This window comes from Coturnix japonica, chromosome 25, assembly GCF_001577835.2.
Source record: "Coturnix japonica isolate 7356 chromosome 25, Coturnix japonica 2.1, whole genome shotgun sequence".
Lineage (NCBI taxonomy): Eukaryota > Metazoa > Chordata > Aves > Galliformes > Phasianidae > Coturnix > Coturnix japonica.
The window spans coordinates 2,213,997-2,234,548 of NC_029540.1; the positions used below are offsets into that span (position 1 = coordinate 2,213,997).

The following is a 20,552-nucleotide window of genomic DNA, read 5'->3' on the forward strand; positions in this document are numbered from 1 at the left end:
CTCCGCCGGAACTAGGTGTACACATCGCTCCCTCCGCGTGAGGTAAACTGAGATCCTTCCGCTCGAGAAAATAATCCCCGCTGGACCCCTCGGCGTCTCGCCACCTTCCTCCTTCTCTATAATCGGGAAGAAAGAGGAGAAAGAAGGAGGAGGAACCACTCGGACCTCCCCGTGCGAGCTGCAGGCTCCCTCTCCCTCAACTCTGCCCCTTGCGGACTCTTTGGTCGCTGCGCACCGTATCCCTCCGCGGCAGCCATTTTGCGTGAGCGCAGCGGGAAGGGGCGGAGAGCTCCTGTGAGGGGGAAGGAGGAAGGAAAGGGGATGGATGAGTGACGGGCGCGGGGATGAGTGGGGTGTGGGTGAGGCTGGGGGTGCTGTGAGGGGATGGGATGGTTGTAGGGCTTGGGGGGACGCAGAGGGATGGGCGTTGGGAGGATGCTGAGGTGTGGGTTAGGCGTTAGGTGTCTCTCATGGCGGCCCTTAGGGCTTTAGGGGCTCTTAGGGGATTGGTTTGCTCGAGGGGAGGCTCAAAGTGGGGGTGTGTCTGCCTTGAGAGGTGATGGAGGTCTGCAGGGTTCCATCCGGCCCCATAGGTGAGCACTGACTGTGTGACAAAGCATCGTGGTTGGGGCTCAGCAGTGGGTCCCGTGAGCTGCAGTGCTAAGAAGATCCCACAGCTGTGGGGTTGGAGGCCCTCTGGTCCAACTCCCCTCACCCCCCAAAAAGCAGGTCTCTTCAGCAGGACCGTGTCCAGGTGGGGTTGGATCTCCCTGGAGAAGGTCTCTTCAGTTGCTTTGTGCTGGAGCTCTGCTGTTCTCCTCACTGTAAAGAAGTTTGTATGTTCAGACAGATCTCCCCAGGCTCCATGCTGCACCCACCGCCCCTTATCCTGGTGCTGAGCAGCACTGAACAGAGCTCAGCGCACCTCCCAACCTCTGCCCTTCATATCAGCACTGATCTGACCCCTCTCAGTCATCCCTTCAGGTGAACAGCCACAGGGCTCCCAGCCTGACCCCATCAGGAGGCCCTGACGCCCCCACCATCTCTGCTGGGCTCTCCCAGCGCTTCCCAGTCTGCCCTGAACTGGGGAGCCCCGTGCTGGGCTCAGCGCTGCAGCAGTGCCTTCCCCAGAGGGGAGCAGCAACGCCCTGCCCTGCTGGCCGTGCTTTGTGCTGTGCACCCCAATGGACCGTTGTCTCTTTTGGCCAGCAGGGCACGCTGCTGGCTCGTAGTCACCCTGCTGCCCATTGGGACCCACAGCTCCTCCTCAGAGCTCCTTTTCCAGCAGCTCAGCCCCCAACCTGCACTGTTGCATTCACGACAATGAGCCAAACATCACTAGGTTCCCAGCTCCGGGTGTTCGTTTCCAGCTGAACGCTTAAATTCACGAGTTCTGTGTGTTTGCAGACAATCAGAGCGTTGTCTGAGTGCGAGTGGGTGGGTTTTAATGTTGGTCTTTCACAGAGTGGCATGCCAGTGTAACCCTGATGGGGGAGAATGCAATGGTTCTCTGTGCTGCTGTAATGGTTGGCTGCTGGCGTGGTTTGGGATCAATAGAGATGCTGTTGTCTACTGGGCTGACTGCTTGACTGGTGGCATTTGGGTTCTGCTCCTTCTCTGACCTTGTCTGGAGTTAGAGGGTTTGCTTTTCCCTCTATGAGCAGAGGGGTCATTGTAGGGTTGGGGTCGTTGTAGGGCTGGAGTCAGGGGGAGACTCTCTGAGGTTAAATGGAGTGCTTTGAAAACCAAATGGGTAGCATACAGTAAATGTGAGCAGCCTTACTGTTGCTTCCATAGGTTCTGCTCTCAGACCTGGATCCACATGGACACGCTGCTGTGTCTGTACGAGGTGCTGCTGGGGTAAGTGGGGCTGTGCAGCTCTGCTGTGGGCTGAGCCCCCTTTTGCCTTCCCCATATTCCACTTGTGGACTCAAAGTCTGACAGGCACTGAACCTCATTTTGTCTGTTGGGCTGCTCTGCGCGTCCTCTCGTTGGACAAACAGGCCTGAATTGTTCTGGGCTTTTAAATGGCCTCTGCTGATGGCTTTGTGTTCCATTCCTCACTCCCTCCCTTTGTGGCAGCTCCATGCTCCCATGTATGAAGATGTCTTTGGTGGTGCTGGGGCAGCAGCTGCTGGAAGCGGTGCACAAAGCACAGGAGCAGCTTTGGGACAGCAGGAAAGGAGGAATCATCCTGTTGGACACACTGTGTTAATTACTTCCCGAACTCTTTGCATGCCATTTGTTCTCTGTGACGTTCAGCCTCTATCAGAGCTGCTCTTTCAATGTGGGATCTCTTTACTGAGTTCTGTGTCTTTTGCAGAGCATCCAGGAAGGAATGGCTGAGGCTGTGAGGGGTTTCATACTGCTCCTCAGTGCTTTGTGTTGTGTTCCTCTTTCAGAATGGGGCTGATGTGAATGCCAAGGACATGCTGGAAATGACTGCTTTACACTGGGCAGCAGAACACAACCACTGGGACGTGGCGGAGCTGCTGGTCAGACACAAAGGTGATGTCCACGCAACCAGCATGTCTGATACATCCCCCTTTGACAGTGCTTTGGACAGGAGTAATCTGGAGACGCTGATGATCCTGCAGGTAGGCTGAGGGGGGAAGAACCTGCTGGTGATCGACACACGGCTGCAGGGAGAACTGAGCAGATGTTTCTGATGGAATCTTTCTGTGATGCTCGGATGGGAAGCGCTGAGTTCAGCTGTGTTTGCAGTGTGTCAGTGTGACGTGGCAGTTCTGCAACACCTGCTGCTCTGATGTGCTGCAGAGAGGAGATAATCCACCCCTGCAGGTGGGGGTTGGAGGGTGCTGAGTCCTCCTGCTCAGCACAGGATGGAATCACACAGCTCCCATCTCCCACCAGGAATCAACCAGAGAAAGGAGGATCCCATCAGCAGCGCTGTGACCGTCAGCTCATCATTTGTTCTTACAGCTGGGGAAGTCTTCAGCCTCGCTGGTCTCATCTCTGCAGCAAATACCAAAGGTGCGGTCTGACGTGGCCGTATGGGAATGTCCCATGGGGTTGCTATGGGTGCAGACACACAGCAGAAGGCAGGTGGATGTTTGGTGCCACCACACACAGCAGCTGTTGGCTTCTGGCTGCAGAGGATCCCCATTTTCTCTCTCTTTGCTGCTGCAGGCAGCAGGGTGATTTCAGGCAGTGCAGTAGGGGTGGATCTGTACGTGGTGGAGCTCTGCTGAGCTCAGCTGTGGGGCTGCTCCAGAGCCTGAGCAGATGGATTAGGATGATTGCAACAGGAGAATGGCTGTTATTGAGGTGCCAAAGCCTCAGCACTGCAGCGCTGTTGGGGGGTGTTTGCTTTGTTCCCTGTTGTCTGTAAAGGAGCTGGGTGGATGTTCTGTATATGTAAGTGCTGAGGAAGGAGAAGAGGGAAAAGTCCTTGCTGAATAAGCAGCCCTATGGGGACGTGTGTTACTCATTGCCCTTCTGCGTTAGGTGGAAGGCATTCAGTTCCTCATCACTTTATAAGCCACGCTTTGGTGGGAAAGCACTCAGTGAAGGTTGAACCCAAACGGGCAGGTTGGGGTAATTCCAGTGTTTGTCGTGATGTTCGTGTTCTGTATTAGGGGAAATCCAAACCTCTGCTCCTTTGCAGTCACACGGGGCAGGCAGCTGAGTGCAGACTGTGTGAGCCAGCCCTGGGCTGTGAACCCACGCATCGCTGCTGGCTCTCATTGATCGCAGCTCTCTTATGATCCTTTGGTTCCTGCGCTGCGTTCCCCGTTTCCCACCAGAGGGCACCAGTGGCTGCGCGACCGGAGCCACCACCGGCTTCTCCTTTAACCCTTTTACCGCTAAGAATAGACCAGCTCGCCTTCTGTTCCCGGAGGGCTTTTTACAGGGGAATAAGCGCTCAGCTGGTGTGAGGAATCCGATTATGGGCTGCCATGGCCCAAGGCCTGGGAAGGGTTGTTTGCAAATCAGCCCCTCGAAAACCTTCCTAAAACCGAGAGGTGAGGGCAGCGGGGTGGGCTGCAGGGGGGACTCCCCTTTGGTGCTGGGTCTTTTTTAATGCTGATTTTTCAGTTTGTGGGTTGTATGCGTGCCAATAAAGGACTGTTTGCGCCCTTTAACCTCACATTTCCTGCTCCATTCTTGCAAAGTCTGCCTTTGAATAGGGATCTCTGCGGTCAATTGGAGGAAGAAGCATTGTTTGGGAGCTAAGATTTGCTTATCGCCTTCAGATCTGCTGCAGCTCGGCAGTAACTGCACTTTCCCTTACTGAGCAGAGAGGGGAGAAAGAAAAGGGCCTTGTCTGACCTTCGAACGGCTTCGGATTTAGAAGTGTGACAGTTAAAGTTCACATCATCCTTCTCCCTTGGAATTTCTTTCCCCACAGCTCGGTCTTTCTTAGTATCTGGAGATGAGTAATAGAAGTTCTGTCAGTGCCACAGGGCTCAGCTTTTCAGCCCTTGTGTTTGGATGTTTCCCTCTTTGCTCCCAGCTCCCTGGGGCACTGGGAGAGCTGCAGGCCGTGCCCATCACCCTGCTGAGTGATGTCCCCCCGTGTGAGTGTGGGGCAGCAGCAGCCTTCGTCGCCTCTAGAGCTGGGAAGGGTCATTAAGGAAGATGTGCTTACCAGCTGCTTCCAGCTGCGCTCCTCCTAGTTAATTTGCTAATGCTTTGATCGCACTAATCTGCAGGAAAAGAAGCCCTTTGCCCTGTAAGATGCGCTTTACACGCATCCATGTGTTGTGTTCCCCCCACTCTCACTGAGGCTCGCTGGCTGTATTTCCAGGTTGTACCTGAGCTCAGCCACCAGCCTTTGCTTTCAATTCCAGGAAGAGAGACGGAAACGATGACTTTTTTTTTCCTGTTTTCCTTTTGGCACTGACCTCATTTCCCAAGGTGACGCAGAGGAGCGGCTGGCAGCGGGTTCTGTCCATGCTGTGGGCAGCAGAAAGGCAGCGTGTCGACGCCATCCTGACCAACAGCATCGCATTGGGCAGCCTGTAGCCAGCCAGCCTCGGCCAGCCCTGCATCATCACGGTGCAGAATAGGCAGGCAGGTAGGAGCTGAGGGCCAGCAGCTGACCATGAGGCAGCAGTGTGTCCTGCTGGCCCAGAAGGCCAATGGTTCCCTGGGCTGCAGTGCCCAAAGCACGGCCAGCAGGGCTTGGTGGTGCTGCTCCCCTCTGCTCTGCCCTGGGGAGGGCACTGCTGGGTGCACAGCACAGAGCTCCCCAGTTCCAGGTGGTCTGAGAACTGCCTTGAGTTCCGTCTGAATGTGATGGGATCCCAGAGCCGTGGTGGTCTCCTTAACCAGAGATCCGAGCCCCCCCCCACTTTGCTGTGCAGCTACTGTAAGGGGTTGGGCTGGGGGATGCAAGGTGTGAATGGTGCAGGGCTGAGCTCCAGAGCTTCTGTGTGAGTTTGGATTTCCTCAGGGTGTGTCCCTTGTTGGCCTCCTCTCCTGAGATCCCTGTGCCCCAGGGCTGTGTGTGGTGTGAGTTCATGTCACAGCAGGAAAAAGGATTAGGAAATGAGTGCACACAGAGCTCTCCTGCAGCGTGCACACAGAGTTAAGGGTTATATCACTGCTGTCTGCTTGCGGGCCTCAGGAATGGAAAGCAATTCTCTAAAGCTGTTAATTGTGCAGGATCACTTGTCAAATTACTACAATCCCTGGTTGTAACCCATACAGTGTTGAGGGCAGACAAAGGGAAGCTGTGGGGCACTGCTGCCCTCCGTGCTCACACCCCACGTCTCTCTTGGGCTGGGTGGGTCCTTGCTGCTGGAGTCCCAAGGAGAGCCCATGTTATCAGGTTTAAAACACACTTCTTAGAGGGTTTGTGGCTGTTGCACGTGCCCAGAGCTGGTCCTGGGGCTGTTTGCACAGGGAATATTTGAGAACAGCTCTGTTCCTCTTCTGGAAGGCCCCAGCTGCTAATTGTGTTACTGTCACCTCTTGGTTTTCCAGCTGCAGCTGTACCTGCTGGTCAGGCTGCAGAGGAGACTGCAACTGGGGACGGGGGGATTCAGGAGAAAAGCCAGCAGCCAAGAGGCTGAAAGCAGCACAAAACAGGACTGATGTGGAGGAAAGCAGGTGAGTCCCATGCCTGCTGTGTGCCCAGTGCTGCTCTGGGGATGTGGGGTCCTGGTGCCAAAGGCATCGCAGGGCGGAATGGGGACGTGGCTGCAGTGAGGCACAGCAGCTCTCTGCTCTTATCCCCATAACGAGCCCTGTGGTTGTTTTGCCTTTGCCTTAGCAGCAGCTCAGTGCTGTTCAGACCATAGATGTGCTCTGCATCCATCACAGTGGGTTTTCACACTCTGCTCCTTGTCATGGCTGCTCCTGCTGCGGGCCTTCCTGGCACGGTGCAGCCTCTGCAGCTCTCAGCTGTTTTCTGTAGGGCAGCATTGAAGGTGAAGCACCCTGGCAGCAGCCCAGCACGGCACAGGAGGAGCAGAACAACATCAGCACAGTGTGTGCAGCTGTGTGAGCCCAGAGGACACCGAGGGAACAGAGCAGGTGGCCAACAGCACCGCGGGGTCCGTCACCTCCTGATGGTGGGCTGTGGGACTGGGGCTGGAGCAGAAACAACACAGTACTGGGGCAGCTGCAGCCAGAGAGGGCTGAGACCCCACGGAGGGATGGGCTGGACCCCTCTGTGCCATAGGACCCCTCTGTGCCATAGGACCCCTCTGTGCCATAGGACCCCTCTGTGCTGCAGCACAGCATACCATGCACACACAGTGAGAGCCAGGCTAGCTCTGCAGACACTCGTGTCACTTTTAAACTGAGCAGTTCTTTTCTAAAGATGCCAAAACCATTTTTTTTCCTAACAACAGCTGTTTTCATTGCTGGAATATTTGTTGTTTTTTTTTTTTAATATATTTTTTGTTATTTTTCTTTGCAGTATGTGGGTTGGTTCAGTCCTTTCGTTCCAGTTCTGTAACTGTAGGTGGTGGTGGAGGAGAGTCCTCTGCTTACACACACAGTTTGGGGTCTGACTGCTGGCCTCGTGTGGGTGCTAACACACCATTCCAGGGCTTTGTTAGGGCTCAGTAACAAACCCCACACTGGCAGTGGTGCACAGCTGCTCCAATGAGCTGTGGGGTGAGGGGCAGTGTTCCTATCCCCCCCCCAGTCCCCCCCAGCACCTCCTGCAAATCGCATTACTGCTCTAATCTGCCCTTACAGGACCGGTGTTGCTCTGTGCCAGGCACAAGGCCTGGCCCCCCAGTCAAGGAATGGAGGTCAGGGAATGGAGGTCATGCCCCAGGTCTGTGTAGCCCCCTGGGGGTCAGCTTGTGCCCCCACCCTCCCAACCAAGAGCAGCTCTCCCTTCTACCCCAACCTCTGTCCCCTCTACCAGCCCCCTCAGCTCCTTTCCTACCCCCCCCATCCGATCTCACACCCCAACAGGAGCCACGTGGGCAGCTGAGTGCACTGATTGTCTCTTTAATTGCCCAACACGGTTTTAACTGCCCTACACAGTAGGACAGAGCCCAGCTCTGGGCCACAGCCCCCCCCCCCCCCCCCCCCCCCCCCCCCCCCCCCCAGATCCCCCATCCTGCCCCCCGCCGGGGTGGTCCCATTGCCCCCACAGTGCTGAATAAATTAGGAGAGAAAAAATGGAAGATGGGGAGGTGGGAACATGAGGGACCCCATCAGAGGGGGGGATGGGGGGGGCCTATAGGGACATTTGTCACCTGGGGGTGGTGGGAGAGGGGACACTGCCCTGTGACCCTGCAGCACAGGGGACCCTGCGGGGACTCAGGGCACTGGGGGGGGTTTGGGTGGCAGGGGGGGCTTTGTGGACAGGGGGGGCTTCATGGAGAATGAGCGCTGTAGGGGAATGTGGTGGGGACCCCACGGTGGTGCCCCCCCTGGTGCCCCCAGTGAGTACATGCGGGTGAGGCTGCGTGCTGTGCCAGGTGGTCTCACTGCCCCCCCCAAGGAGTATGTCTGTGCCAGTGGTCTGCGGGGTGGGGGGGGGCTGTCGGGGGGCACATCGAGGCGCCGGGGGTCTCTGTCCCATGGGGCCAATGGGGCAGAACCTGGCTGCACCCGGTTGGCCATGGGGGCAGGGGGGGGCAGAGACCACCCTGCAGCTCCTGAGCACTCCAGGGTGGCTCTGAGTGGGGGTCCTGGGCCAGGGGGCTGTGGGGTGCTGAGACTGTGGGGTGTCCTGGTGGGGGGCTCCGGGCTGGGCTCTGGGCTGAGTGGCTCTGGGGGTGGGTCCCAGGTCCCGTTGTGGGGGGGCAGCTGGGGGTAAAGGCGTGGGGCGGGCGGGGGGCGCGGGCTGGGGGGCTCAGGGGCACCTTTGGGTGCTGCTGGTCGGCGGGTGCAGGCGGCTCCCAGTCCTGCCACCAGTGCTCCCAGTACAAAGGCGCCCAGCACACAGCCCACCAACACCGGTACCGGCACCATCGCATCCGGCACTGCTCCGCGGACCCCTGCAGGTGGCACCCAAAGGTGGAACCCGCATCCCCCCCGCCCACACCTCCCCCTGCCCACACCTCCCCCATCCCTTCCCCCTTTGTAGTCCTTCAGGTCCTTCTCCCACCCCAATGTCCCCTCCTGGGTCCCCCAGTCCCTGCATCCCTCCTGTCCCCAAGGCCCCTCCATCATCCCCACATCCCCCTATCCCATCCCTAGCCCACAGACATTGGGGTCCTTCCCCCATCCTTTGGGTTCTGTTCCCACCCCACGTCCCCTCCTGGTCCCGAGTTCCTCCCATGCCCCTTCCCCACCCCACAGTCCCCTCCTGGTCCACATTTCCCCACCCCAGACTCAGGGTCCCTCCCCAGGGTTGTCCCACTTGGGGACACGGGGGTGTCACTCACCGTGGGCCACGTCCCCATTGTCCCCATCCCCTGCAGATGCTGCACCTGGGAGAACAGAGTGGGGTCGGGTCTGGGACCACCCATATCCCCCACATCCTCTGGTGCCCCCCACGTGCCCCAAAGTTCCCCCTGGTGTCACCCAATGACCCCGTATGTCCCCCATTGCCCCAAATATTCCCCACATCTCCCATTGTCACCAAATACTGCTCTGTGCCCCTCACCATCCCCATGTCCCCACACTTCCCACTGTCCTCAACTGCCCCCCCCATGACCCCACATCCCCGGATGTCTCCTCACCTGCACAGGTCCCTGTCAGCCTGCTGGACCCCTCCACATCCTGCTCGAAGCCATCCCTATGGAACACAATAGGGACACATAGGTAACCCCCCACCCCAGGGAGGGGACACCTCTGCCCCATTGCAGCCCCACACCGCAGTGGGGAGGAGGGGACACACTCACGGGAGGTCCTCAGAGAAGGGGACGCAACCCCCAGGGGGCAGCCAGACGCAGTAGGGATCCCGCGCTGCCAGGCAGCTCCTGTGTGGGGTCAGCGCTCAGTGTGGGGCTGTGGGGGGGTCCCCTGTGCCCCCCCGTGTCCCCATACCGGCGGCACTGCCCGTGCTGGGCGCAGCGGCTCAGGGGCAGTCGCATGATGCACCCCGAGAAGGCGACGAAGAGCTCCTGGCCTTCGGGGTGCAGCTCCAACCCCAACACCCGGCTGGCACCGCGGGGCCCCCGGCACCTGCAGACCCCACAGCCTCTGTAGTACCCACAGGTGACCCATGGCTCCCACAGGGCCCCAAAGCACCCCCTGACCCCATCAAACTCCTGACCCCATAGCACCTACCCAACCCCATCACACCCCCTGACCCCATAGCACCCACCCAACCCCATCACACCCCCTGACCCCATAGCACCCACCCAGCCCCACTGCACCCATGTGAGCCCATTGCCCCTACAAAGCCCCCATCAGTGCCTCACCTGACCCCACAGCACTCACCTCCCTGCCTCGTACAGCCTGATCTCCTCCAGAAGCACCGCCTCAGTGCCTCCATCCCCGCTGTTGTCGTCCCCATGCCCCGCAGTGTCACCGTGCTGCCTGCTGTCCCCCGGGCGTCTCGTGGCCGTCAGCACCTTCAGCACCCTCCCGTCCTCCGACCCCACAAACAGCACCGTGTGGTTCCCCCATGGCCCCGCGCCCGCATCCACCGCCAGCTGCGTCAGCCTGTGTGCACCGAGGTGCTCAGAGACCCTTTGCTTTGTGTCTCCAGGGCCACCCCACGTGTTGTGACCCCGCTGTCCCCATCACCTGGTGCCGGTTTGGGTGAAGAGCGGCCGACCCCCGGCGGGTGCCACCACCCCGTGCAGCAGTGGGTGCTCCTTGGCAAAGGACAGCGTCTCGTCGGGGATGTCCCCAGAGCTGACAATGGCAGCGGCTGACCCCATCCCCGCACAGCAACCGGGTCTGGGGACATCAGGGTACACAAGAGGGGATATCGTGATGGGGACGTAGCTATAAAGGTGGTGGGATGTGGTTATAGGGACACAAAGGGGGGTACCTGGGTTGGGGCACGCGCTCCTCGGGTACTGGGGGCCACGGGGCTGTGGCACCGCGGGGGTCAGCAAAGGGTCCCTCAAAGGCACGTTCCACATCTGCCAGGTAGAAGGCGCAGATGGCGGAGCCTGGGATGCTGTGGGGTGAGATGGGTGAGACATGGCACTGCCTGGGGACACCGAGCCCGCATCGCCCCACACAGCCATGTCACCCCGTGTCTGCCCTCACCCACACTCAGGTCACCTCTGTCCCCTGGTGCACCTGGGTCCTTATTTCCCTATCTGCCTGTCCTCGATGTCCCCAAAGTCACATCCCTGTGTGACCTCATATTCCTAAGTCCCCATTATCCCACATCCCATCTCATGTCCCCATAGTCCTGTCACCATGTCCATCCATCCTCACACCTGTTGCGCTGTGTCCCAAACACCGCCAGCACCGCGGGCTGCCCGTGCAGAGTGTGGGGCGCAGTGACGGCCTCCAGGACATCGAAGTGGAAGGGGACGTCCCCAGGCACAGCGCACTGCAGCCTCTTCTTTAGGAACGACGTCCAGCGCCGCTCCAGGACCCGCGGGGACCCCCCGGCGTCATTACGGCACACGCGGCCCACGCGGGACACTGGAAACTATAGTAGGAACAGTGGCACGGGAAGGGATGGGGGTCGTGGTTATGGTTAGATTTAGGGTTGGATTAGGGTCAGGATTGGGGTGGGGGTCGCTCCCACAAGGGCTGTAATTATGGTCACCCACCTTCCCCGGCAGCCCCAGCTCCGCTGCCATCTCCCGGAAGAAGAAGTAGACGTGTGCTCCGTGGGGCATTGCGTGGATGAAGTGCGGCTCTGTGGGGACAGCACAACCATCAGCACCATCAGCACCACCGGGACCCCAAACCCACAGTGCCCCACCACCCCATGTCCCCACCACCCCATGTCCCCACCACCCCATGTCCCCACACACCCCATGTCCCCACACACCCCGCAGCCAGCGGGAGCTGTACTTGATGCTGCGCAGGGCCGGACCGCGCACACTGCGGTAGATGACGGCATCGCTGGCCTGGAAGTCGGCAACGGTGGCAGAATACAGACGGTCATCTATGGGGACAGCACCGTGGGGACGGTGAGTCGGGCACTGCCACACCTGCCCCATATCCCCACGACCCCAAATCCCCATGTCCCCTTGGGGTCACCCACCAGCGAATGTGGCTGCAATGCTCTGCCGTGCATCAAAGGGGCAGCGCGCCTGTCCGGGCAGCTCCTCACCCTCCTGCTGTAGGGTCAGCGCCTGCAGGACCCCATAACACCCCACGGGGTCTCACAGTGCCCACTAGGGGTCCCGTAGTGCCCCAATGGGGTCCCATAGTGTGCAGTGAGGCCCCTTTCTGCCCCATGGGATCCCCCCTGACCTGGTAGGTGCGGCACACGGGGCTGAAGGCGTTGGTCCCACAGACGAAGAGGGTCCGGGCATCGCGGGGCAGCAGCACACGGATGTGGTTGTGGCAGCCATCCTGTGGGGCAGCCCCATCACCACCCCATCATCATCACCACCCCATCATCACCCCATAGCCCCATCATCACCACCCCATCACCATCCCAAAACCCCATCCCCCATACACCTCAACCACCCCCCACCCTCACACCCCACACATCCTCCACATACTCATCTCTCCCCCTGCCCCCTCCCCACACCCCCAGTACATCTCACACACACCCCCTCCCCACCTGCACCTCTCCCCGCACAGCACAGCCGGCTCTGTCCCGAGGTTCCCAGCTGACACTCTGGGGAGGGACGACAGTAGGTTACACCCCACCGGGACCCCTCTGCCCCTCCACCACCCCCTCCACTCACCCACGACCACCCCACAAACCCTCCCAACCTCCCCCACCCACCATTGCCCCCCAACTGCCCCCTCCCACTCACCACACAACTCCCGCCCCCAACCTCCCCCCACTCTCCACTGCCATACGCCCCACGCCCTCCACTCCCCTCTCCCCATTGCCCCCCCACTGCCCCGCTCCTACCGCACACACCACCCCACTCCCCTCCTCACCTCCCCCCCCCCATTCCCCCACTGCATCGACCCACTCCCCTCCACTCCCTCCCCCCCAATGCCCCCTCCCACTTCCTCCCCACCTCCCTCCACCTTCTCCCCATGTCCCTCCTCCCACCACCACACCACTTCCTCCCCAACATCCTCCCCCCATTGCCCCCACTCCCCCCACTGCCCATAACGACCCCCACACCCACTCCCACTCTCCCCTGCCCCCCACTGCCTCTCTCCCCCACTCACACCATCCCACTCCCCTCCCCAACATCCCCCCATTGCCCCTCCTACCCCACTCCTCCCCTGCCGCATCGCCCCCACACCCCTCCACTCCCACTCCCATCCCCCCATACACCCCACCCCATTACCCGTTGTGGGACGCGCCCGTGGGTCCCCCCAAAGCGAGTCGTTAGAGGTGATCCCTGCGGCACAACGGGGGAGCATTAGACACGCACCGCGTGCAACAGGAGCACGAGCGATGCATGAGACACACGATGGTGCAACGAGAACACAGGACCTTTACACCACCTGTGCAAGCGAGGCAAGTCGGCAGATGTGATTACCGCACCACACCGTTTGCAAAGAATCGACCCTACACACGGTGAACGAACAGCCCGTTGCACGACCCCGCCGCACACACGAGCGGCCGCTCACACACGCTTTTGCACGCTCACACACGCGCTTTGCACGCTCACCGTCGGCGCGGCCACTCACAGCGTCCCGTTGAGGTCGCAGCATCCGCTGGACGCCGATGCTCGAACTTCGCGCTGCCGTTGTCCCCGCGGAGACTCCCGAAGCGCTGATAGGAAGGCGGTGGCTGCGGGTGAGTGTGGTGTGTGTAGGTGGGGGTGAGTCCCACGTCCCGTCCTGCTCCGTCCCGTCCGTCCACCCGTTTGCCCGCTCCACCTGCAGCCCACGGCCGCTGCGTGGCTCGAGGTCCCGCCGGACAGGACCGCGCTAGCGCTGCGGGCCCACGAGGACGAGGAGGGTAGAGGGGGGACCCGCACGCGGGGCGGCATCGGCCGGGCGGCCCAGAAGGTGGCAATCCGCAACGCGCCTGCGCGGGGACAGCGCAGCGCCCCCCACCAACACACAGCCATAGGACTCCATAGGACCGAGGACCCATAATCCCCATAGTACCCACAGGACCACCATAGGATACAGGACCCCTAACCCATAAGTACATATGACCCATAGTACCACAGACCCCATAACCCTATAGAACCACGACCCCTAACCCAAAGACCCATAGGACCCGCATAACACCACAGAACCCACATGGAACCCTATAACCGCAGGACCCATAGGACTCTCCACCAGGATCCATAACCCCACAGACCACAGGACCACACTCCCACAGCTTCACAGGAACCCATAAGGGTCCTCATAACCCCATAGGACCACGTACCAGCCGCAGGACCTCATAACACACAGGACCCAAACGAACCCATAACCTCGCAGGACCTTCCATATCCGACAGAAACCCCATAACCCCCACATCCCATAGGACCCAAGGACCACCACCCCCACAGTCACAGGACCCCATAGGACCATACCCACAGACCCCATAGGACCGCTGTCCCCTCCCGTCCCGCCGAGCGCCGCGCCCCGAGCCTCACGCAGGGCTCCGCCCCGAACGGGGCGGATCGGACGGGAGATGGACGGGGCGGGGGTGGCGTTGATGGGCTGATGGGGGGGGTTGCGACACGTGGGCGCCCCACGCGCGGGAGCGGAAGCGGTGATTTGGGTAGTTCGGGTTGTGGGTTTGTTTCTATGGGGGGTGCGGTGTCACCGCGCTGGCGCGCCCTTCTCTCTCCCCCCCCCCACCGGCTGCGCTATAGATTGCGCTAATCACCGTAATGAGCTGGCCCTCGATCGCGTGTGCCGCAGTGGGCTCCTCCGGCTCCGCAGCGCCCCGCGGCGCGCTATAGGCCCATTGGTGCCCCCTTCATGGTCCATCGTGTCCCACAATGTCATTCTTCCCCCGCCCACTCCGGGCCTGGTGTCCCGGTTCGTTCCCGTGCTTTGGGGTCGCGCTCCCGTGACCAGTAACTGAGGGGTAACAACAACCCCCCCCCCCACAATGCGGCGCACGGCGACGTTCTGCGGCCTCCGAGGGGATACTAGGGCAGGACCCGCATCCCATGCCGGAGGAGACCACAACTGCGACAGTGCCGGGCCCAAGGGTGACACAGGGCTCCCTTTTATTACATACGATGGGTGGAGAAACCACGGGGGAACGACCCCCCCCTCACCCCGAGGGGTGACCCCAACCCACAAACCCCAAAGCAAAAACCCCAAAGCCATACAAATAAATCGGATCAGAGGGAGAGCATCACCGGTGAACCCATGCAAGGGAGGGGCTCCAGTCCCTGGGTTTTTGGCTGACCCCAAGTGGGCACGACCCAACAGAGCCCCATGTCCTGTCCACAGTCACGTGTCCCCGACAATCATGGTGGTCCCCACAGGATGTCCCCTATGGTCAAAAGGTGAGATCTCACATCCCGTGTCCCGCAGTGCGGCCTGCCCGCCGTGTCCGGGTGAGGGGCTGAAGCCCCACTGGGGACCCCGCAGGGATGGCCCCGAGGGGGCAGGGACAGCGGTCAGGGACACTGGGGGACATTGGGGGGGAGCAATGATTATTGACGCCAATAACCACACCCAGCATAGAAAGTGTCTTGGTGGGGTGGGGGTACAGGGTGACCAGAGCCAAATCCTATAGCAGAGTGGGTGGGGGACATGGGTGGCAAATGAGTGTGCCCCATCCACTAAACCCCATAGAAAGGTCTTGTGTGGGTAAGTGGCCATGGTGGGCAGTCAGCAGTGACCGCTCCAGCTTGAACCCAATAGCAGGAGTTGGTGGGGACATGGGGTGACAATGAGTCGGTGACCGCCATAACAAAGCCCCATAGAAGTGAGAGGAGATGGGGGAACATAATGGGTTGACAGTGGCAAGGGGACTGGCAGTGAGCAGTGACCCCCAAACCAACCTACAGTGAGAGTGAGATGGGGGGGAGGAGGACACGGTGTGGCAGTCGAGTGGTGCCCCCCAACCCATAGAAAGGTCTTTGGTGTGGTGTGGGGTACAGGGTGACCCCAGAGCCAATCCCATAGCAGAATGGGTTGGGCCATGGATGGCCATGAGTGGTGCCTCATAACCCATCCCATAGGAAAGCGAGGAGATGGGGGGGGGAGGGCAGTGAGCAGTGAGACCCAATACACCAAACCCCATAGGGAAGGTGTTGCTGTGGGGTGGTGACACAGGGTGGCACTGAGAGACATCCCCATAACCAACCCAATAGGACAGGGGGTCAGTGTGGGAAACGGGGACAACGGAATGTGGTGCCGAGGTACCCCAAGCCACCCCATAGTGAGGTGTCATGGGGTGGCTGTGGGTTCAGTGGGGTGTCAATGGGTGGCTGTGGGGTGGCTATGGGTGGCATGGGGTGGCTGTGGTGGCTGGTTGGTGCTCACCTGCTGCGCAGCTCTGCTCCACCACCGCAGCTTTGAGCGAACGATGTCGGCGTCGAGGCGGCGCAGAAGTCGCGGGCCTGTGAGGTCAGTGCTGGTTTGGGTTGTGGGGCTTGGTGGTGGTTGTGGGCCTGGTCGGTGTGTGGGCTGGGTGGTTTGGGGTCCGTCGGTGCTGCCCATGGGAACCCTCACTGTTGCAGCCCGGGGGGGGAATGAGGAGGGTGGGCTTCAGGAAAATGGGTCGAGGTGTAGAGCGATTGCGCTTTGATTTCTGCTCCATCTGTGGAACAAGATTGGGGGGGGGGGGGAACTGGGAGTGGGTGTGGGTGAGATTGGGGGGGGGGGATACGGGGGGGGACATGGGGGGAGTGGAGGGAGATATGGGGGGCGATATGGGGGGGCCATGGGGGGTGGGGGAACATATTCGGGATTGGGGGGAGAGCTATGGGAAGTATTGGGGGGGACATAATGGGGGGAATGAGGGGGCTGCTGGAGATGGCTGTGGGGGGTGCGGGCAGATGTGACAGCGGATCACAACACTGCATCCGGCAGTGTTTGACCTCGTTCCAGCCTAATAACTCAGCATGCTTTGCCTCGCCTCGGGCAGGGACATAGACATGGAGGGGGGATATGTGTTCCATGGTGGGCTGTCACCTTGAGACCACAAGGTGCCATCCGCGAGTGCAGGCTACCTAAGCCTTCCGATCGTCCGGCTAGTTAGGAGGTCCATTAAGGACCTAGAGATCCCGGCAGGGGATATACCACGGCGACAAACATGCTCCCGGCGGGCCCGCATAGCGTGCCCGATATGGGAGCCTAAGGAGTGCGCCACTCGGGTCGCGCTCGCCCCGGTGGGGGGGATTCTCATCTATCTCTTGTGCCTCACGCTCGCGTCCCTGGTGCAGCATGGCCTCCCAGCACAGGACTGGCAGTGCGTGATTGCGCGAGAGAGAGCGCCCGAAGGACGTAGGGGTCTCGAAGGGCCCCAGGACTCCGGGGGGGAACAGGCGCCCCCACGGCCCGTGCCTGCAAACGACAAGTCTGAGGAGGCGGCCATGGACCCCCTGGAATGCGCGAATGCATGAGATGGATATGGGACGGACATGAGCGTGAATCACTCGACAATCTGTTGCGCTGGTATGACTGGATCCGGAAGAGACAGGCACCAGGAACTCGGGCCCTTGGGCTGCTGACCCCAAACCAGCTCCGAGCGCGGGCACTCTGTCCACTCTTACTTTTGTCCCCCAAGGTGTCCTGCTTGGGGTCATGAGGCGATAGTGGAGACCTGGGGTTCTGGATGTTAGTATTGATGCTGAGGCTCCCAGCTGAATGTCGATAAGGAGCGCGACACAATGGTGGTGCCGACTTTTGTGGTGCCATCATGGCCCATGGCACTGCTGCCACAGCCGACCTCAGCCTCTCTCCTTGTCCCTTCCCCCCCAGATCAAGCGCTTCTGAACGGAGGACCTCAGCAGAATAGGCGGCTGAGCCATCTCAGGCGCGAGCCGCTGCGAGGGGACCGGCCGCGCTCTGCTGCCGCGCGCCGGGGCACCCTCGCCCGCATATGCGTGGAGCCGCCCTATAGGGCCGGCGGGACTCCCGCGCCCGCCCCTGGCGGCAGGCCCCGGTGAGATGCCCACCGCATCGCGCTAGCACCCCCGCAATCTGCGGAGCCGTGCCCTCTATCACGCTAGGCGGCCACCACTCTCCCGCGCACATTGTGACACCCGCGCCCACCACCGGAGTGACTACACAGACCGGCCCCGCGCCCGCCTGCCGCCAGGGGGCGCCTCACCCGCCCGCGCGCAGCCCCGCGGCTGCACACTGGCACGGACCCCCTCGCAGGAGCCCGCTGTGTCGTCCCCCGTTCCAGCGACGACTTCCTTCCGTACCACGTAGGGAGTGGTGCGACGGCCGATACGGTACGAGCCATACGCCGTGTCGTAGCTTATCGGGCGGCTATCCGGCGAGCGGCAGCCGACTTACCGTATGTTGCCCAGGACAACCACATCCCGGGGGGAACGGCACGAACGGCGAGAGCGGCAGCGCACCCGGAAGCGGCCGGTCGTTGTGGGGGCGCACCCGCGTCGCGGCGATCAGTGCGGAGCAGGGCCTCACCACGACTATCCGTCTCCTTTGCAAACTGCGACGAGGCGACGCGAGGAGCAAGCATGGGCCTGTGCTGCGAGAAACTACCTCGCGCGCACGCTAAATATCCAAATCCCCAGTTGCGTCACGCGAGATCCCGTCCGGTGTCCTTTGGCGACGGGGTCGCAAGTCAGTGAAGAAGGGCTTTGACTTCACACTGATGGTGGCAGGTAGGAGAAAGTATGGTGGCCAGAGTGGGGACAGTGACCTGAGTGTCCCCTCACCACTCCCTGTCATTGCAGGGGAATCTGGACTGGGCAAATCCACCCTTGTCAACAGCCTCTTCCTGACAGACATGTACAGGGACCGCAAGCTTCTCAATGCTGAAGGTAGGGCAGCAAGGAGGGGGCACGGATGGGTCTGGGGAACCATCTTCTCCAGCTATGACCCTCGAGCTGGCCAGCTCCTCTCCATTCCCTAGGCTGGGCTCCTGCCCGGTCCCCCTACACCCACGTTTGTCACTTTCTGGGCTTCCCTAAGGGGGAAGCAGGGCGTGGGCTCTGCAAGCAGCGGGTCCCCTGGCAATGGGCTTTTGCCCAGAGCAATGGCAGAACAAAGCTGGTCTGTTGGGGCTTCGCAGGGTGCTTGGGGACAGTCAGGTCCGGGCGCAGTGCTCACGTGTCCTCGTGAATTGAGACTACGGTCCCCGATGCTCCCGGGATCCAGTCAAGTTATTGGATTTCTGTTGGTTGCTAGGAGTGATGTGCAGCCTCGGTGAATGCATGCATGGCTGCACACATGGTAGCATCCCTCGGGGACACGGCAATGTAGGACAGACAGCATTGAGGGACACAAAGCACCCACGATGTGCCTGGGTTTGGTGCCCATGGTGACCAGGACATGGAGGCAGCCTGGTAGTGTCCCCCTGTCTCCAAAGGCTGGGTCTGACTCAGGGGCTGTGATATCTCCTTGTGTCACTGCCATCCCTTCATGGGGACAGTGCTGAGTGTAGTGCTGTTGTGGCTGTGGGCACATCCTGCTCATCCCCACCCCCTGCATGTCCCCGCTATTCGCCTGCAGGAGCTGCAGCACTTGCAGTACGGTGGTAGGATCTTCCAAATCATGTGGCTGGGACTCGAGGACCCGAAGGGCGTCACAACTGCGCTCTGACCATTTCGGTGACAATCGCCGGGCTTCGGTGACGCTGTCAACAACACCGAGTGGTGCGACACAGGGTGCACCCCCAGCGTGGGGAGGGGGATGGGATGTCCCCAAGATGGGGAATGTGTGGGATGTGGGAATGTGGGTGTGGGCACTCCCCCGTTGCTCAGTGATGCCATGGCTTATGCTGTCCTTGGGTCATGATACTGACCCTAGGAAGAGGCGCTGAGCCTGGAGATGGTGATTTTGGGGCTGTGGAAGGGCCATGGGGTGGTCACCTCCCTCCCAGCCACGCTCCCCCGACAGCTGGAAGCCAGTGGCTGACTACATTTGACCAGCCGGTATTTCGACGAGTTGTATCTTGTTGCTGCGATGAAATTCGTCGGCCTCAATGCAAGAACATTCCAGGAGCAACCGCGTGCAACTGCTGCTCTATTTTTCATCCTCACCCGTGGCCAACGGTAGGGTACCCCCATCCCCTGCACACCTGGGGCGGCAGCAAGCAACGTAGGGGCAGGGAAGAGCTTTGGGGCTTTCATGGGGCTTTCCCACAGCCTCCGCCCCTGATGTGGGTTCATGGCGGTGCCCGCTGCATCCAGTCGTTGTCACATCGTGCCTGTCCCTGGTCCACATGCGCCTGACACCCTGACACCCACTGAGGTGGAGCGGATGAAGAATAAGGTGAGGTTCTGCCCCAAACTACCCCCTCACCTCCTGCTTCGCTTGTCTGCTGGCTCTTCCAGTCCCCTGCCTGGGCTCTGTTTGGAGCATTCTGTGTTCCCAGCAAGTGACAGACCCCAACGGACGTTGTCTCTTCTGTGGGTGGTGTGACTAGGTCTGTTTTGAAGTTGTTTGGCGGCCATTCTTCCTCCTGACGGTGGCATTGCGCCCTGCCAACCTATTTTTTTTTTTTTGTTTTTTTTTCGGCTGTTCTGGGGGCTTCCAGATTCCGAGATGGAATCCGAGTTGCCTACTATGGCTCCGCATCTATCAGTGTCCCTGAGTGTCGACTCGGATGAGGATGAGGAGTTCAAGCTGCAGGACCAGCACTGAAAGGTGCGTTGGGCCAGAGCCCCACAGGGTGGGGGCACCTTGTCCTAAAGGGGAGCTGGAGCTAAGGAAGCCATGTTACACCTCATTGATGCTGGATATCCCATGGAGATCCTGCTGGTGCCACCTCCAACTTGGGGGGAAGGGATGGGATGGGGATGGAAATGGAGATGGCAATAGGAATGGGGATAGGAAAACCCATGCTGTGATGCTGCCACCTCCATTAGATCAGATGCTCCGCAGGGTATCAGTGCTGGAAATGGACGTAGAAATGCAGGTGGAGGGCTGTGGGCCACAGCAGCAGGGCCAAGACCTGCACTTTATGGCTAATTGACCATCCCTTGCCGAGAGCACCCCCGCTGTCA

The 20,552-nt window shown here is 60.5% G+C and overlaps 2 protein-coding genes across 4 annotated transcripts in view; one reads left to right on the forward strand and one right to left on the reverse strand.

Annotated features, from left to right (window-relative positions):
• Window positions 1-51: 51 nt before the first annotated feature.
• GABPB2 (GA binding protein transcription factor subunit beta 2) lies at window positions 52-4,106 on the forward strand (the record flags this gene model as incomplete). The annotated part of the gene is made up of 4 exons (XM_032449178.1): window positions 52-294; window positions 1,798-1,860; window positions 2,403-2,597; window positions 2,875-4,106. Coding segments are annotated over 4 exons (543 nt in total), but the record flags the coding sequence as incomplete, so codon positions are not given.
• A 3,424-nt stretch (window positions 4,107-7,530) lies between these two features.
• The window catches only part of SEMA6C (semaphorin 6C), a 14,800-nt gene continuing 1,778 nt past the window's right edge, over window positions 7,531-20,552 (reverse strand). For 2 of the 3 annotated variants that reach the window (XM_015884657.2, XM_015884656.2), the window contains exons 5-18: window positions 12,095-12,151; window positions 11,779-11,880; window positions 11,567-11,657; window positions 11,351-11,467; window positions 11,127-11,215; window positions 10,785-11,002; window positions 10,385-10,516; window positions 10,135-10,290; window positions 9,826-10,050; window positions 9,430-9,567; window positions 9,285-9,362; window positions 9,123-9,178; window positions 8,826-8,870; window positions 7,531-8,435 (exon numbers count right to left, since the gene is read on the reverse strand). In XM_015884657.2, the coding sequence (XP_015740143.1) occupies window positions 7,753-8,435; window positions 8,826-8,870; window positions 9,123-9,178; window positions 9,285-9,362; window positions 9,430-9,567; window positions 9,826-10,050; window positions 10,135-10,290; window positions 10,385-10,516; window positions 10,785-11,002; window positions 11,127-11,215; window positions 11,351-11,467; window positions 11,567-11,657; window positions 11,779-11,880; window positions 12,095-12,151 (2,187 nt within the window). In that variant the 3' untranslated portion in view covers window positions 7,531-7,752. The remainder of the gene's footprint in view (window positions 8,436-8,825; window positions 8,871-9,122; window positions 9,179-9,284; window positions 9,363-9,429; window positions 9,568-9,825; window positions 10,051-10,134; window positions 10,291-10,384; window positions 10,517-10,784; window positions 11,003-11,126; window positions 11,216-11,350; window positions 11,468-11,566; window positions 11,658-11,778; window positions 11,881-12,094; window positions 12,152-20,552) is intronic. The other variant, XM_015884658.2, reaches the window with a different exon arrangement.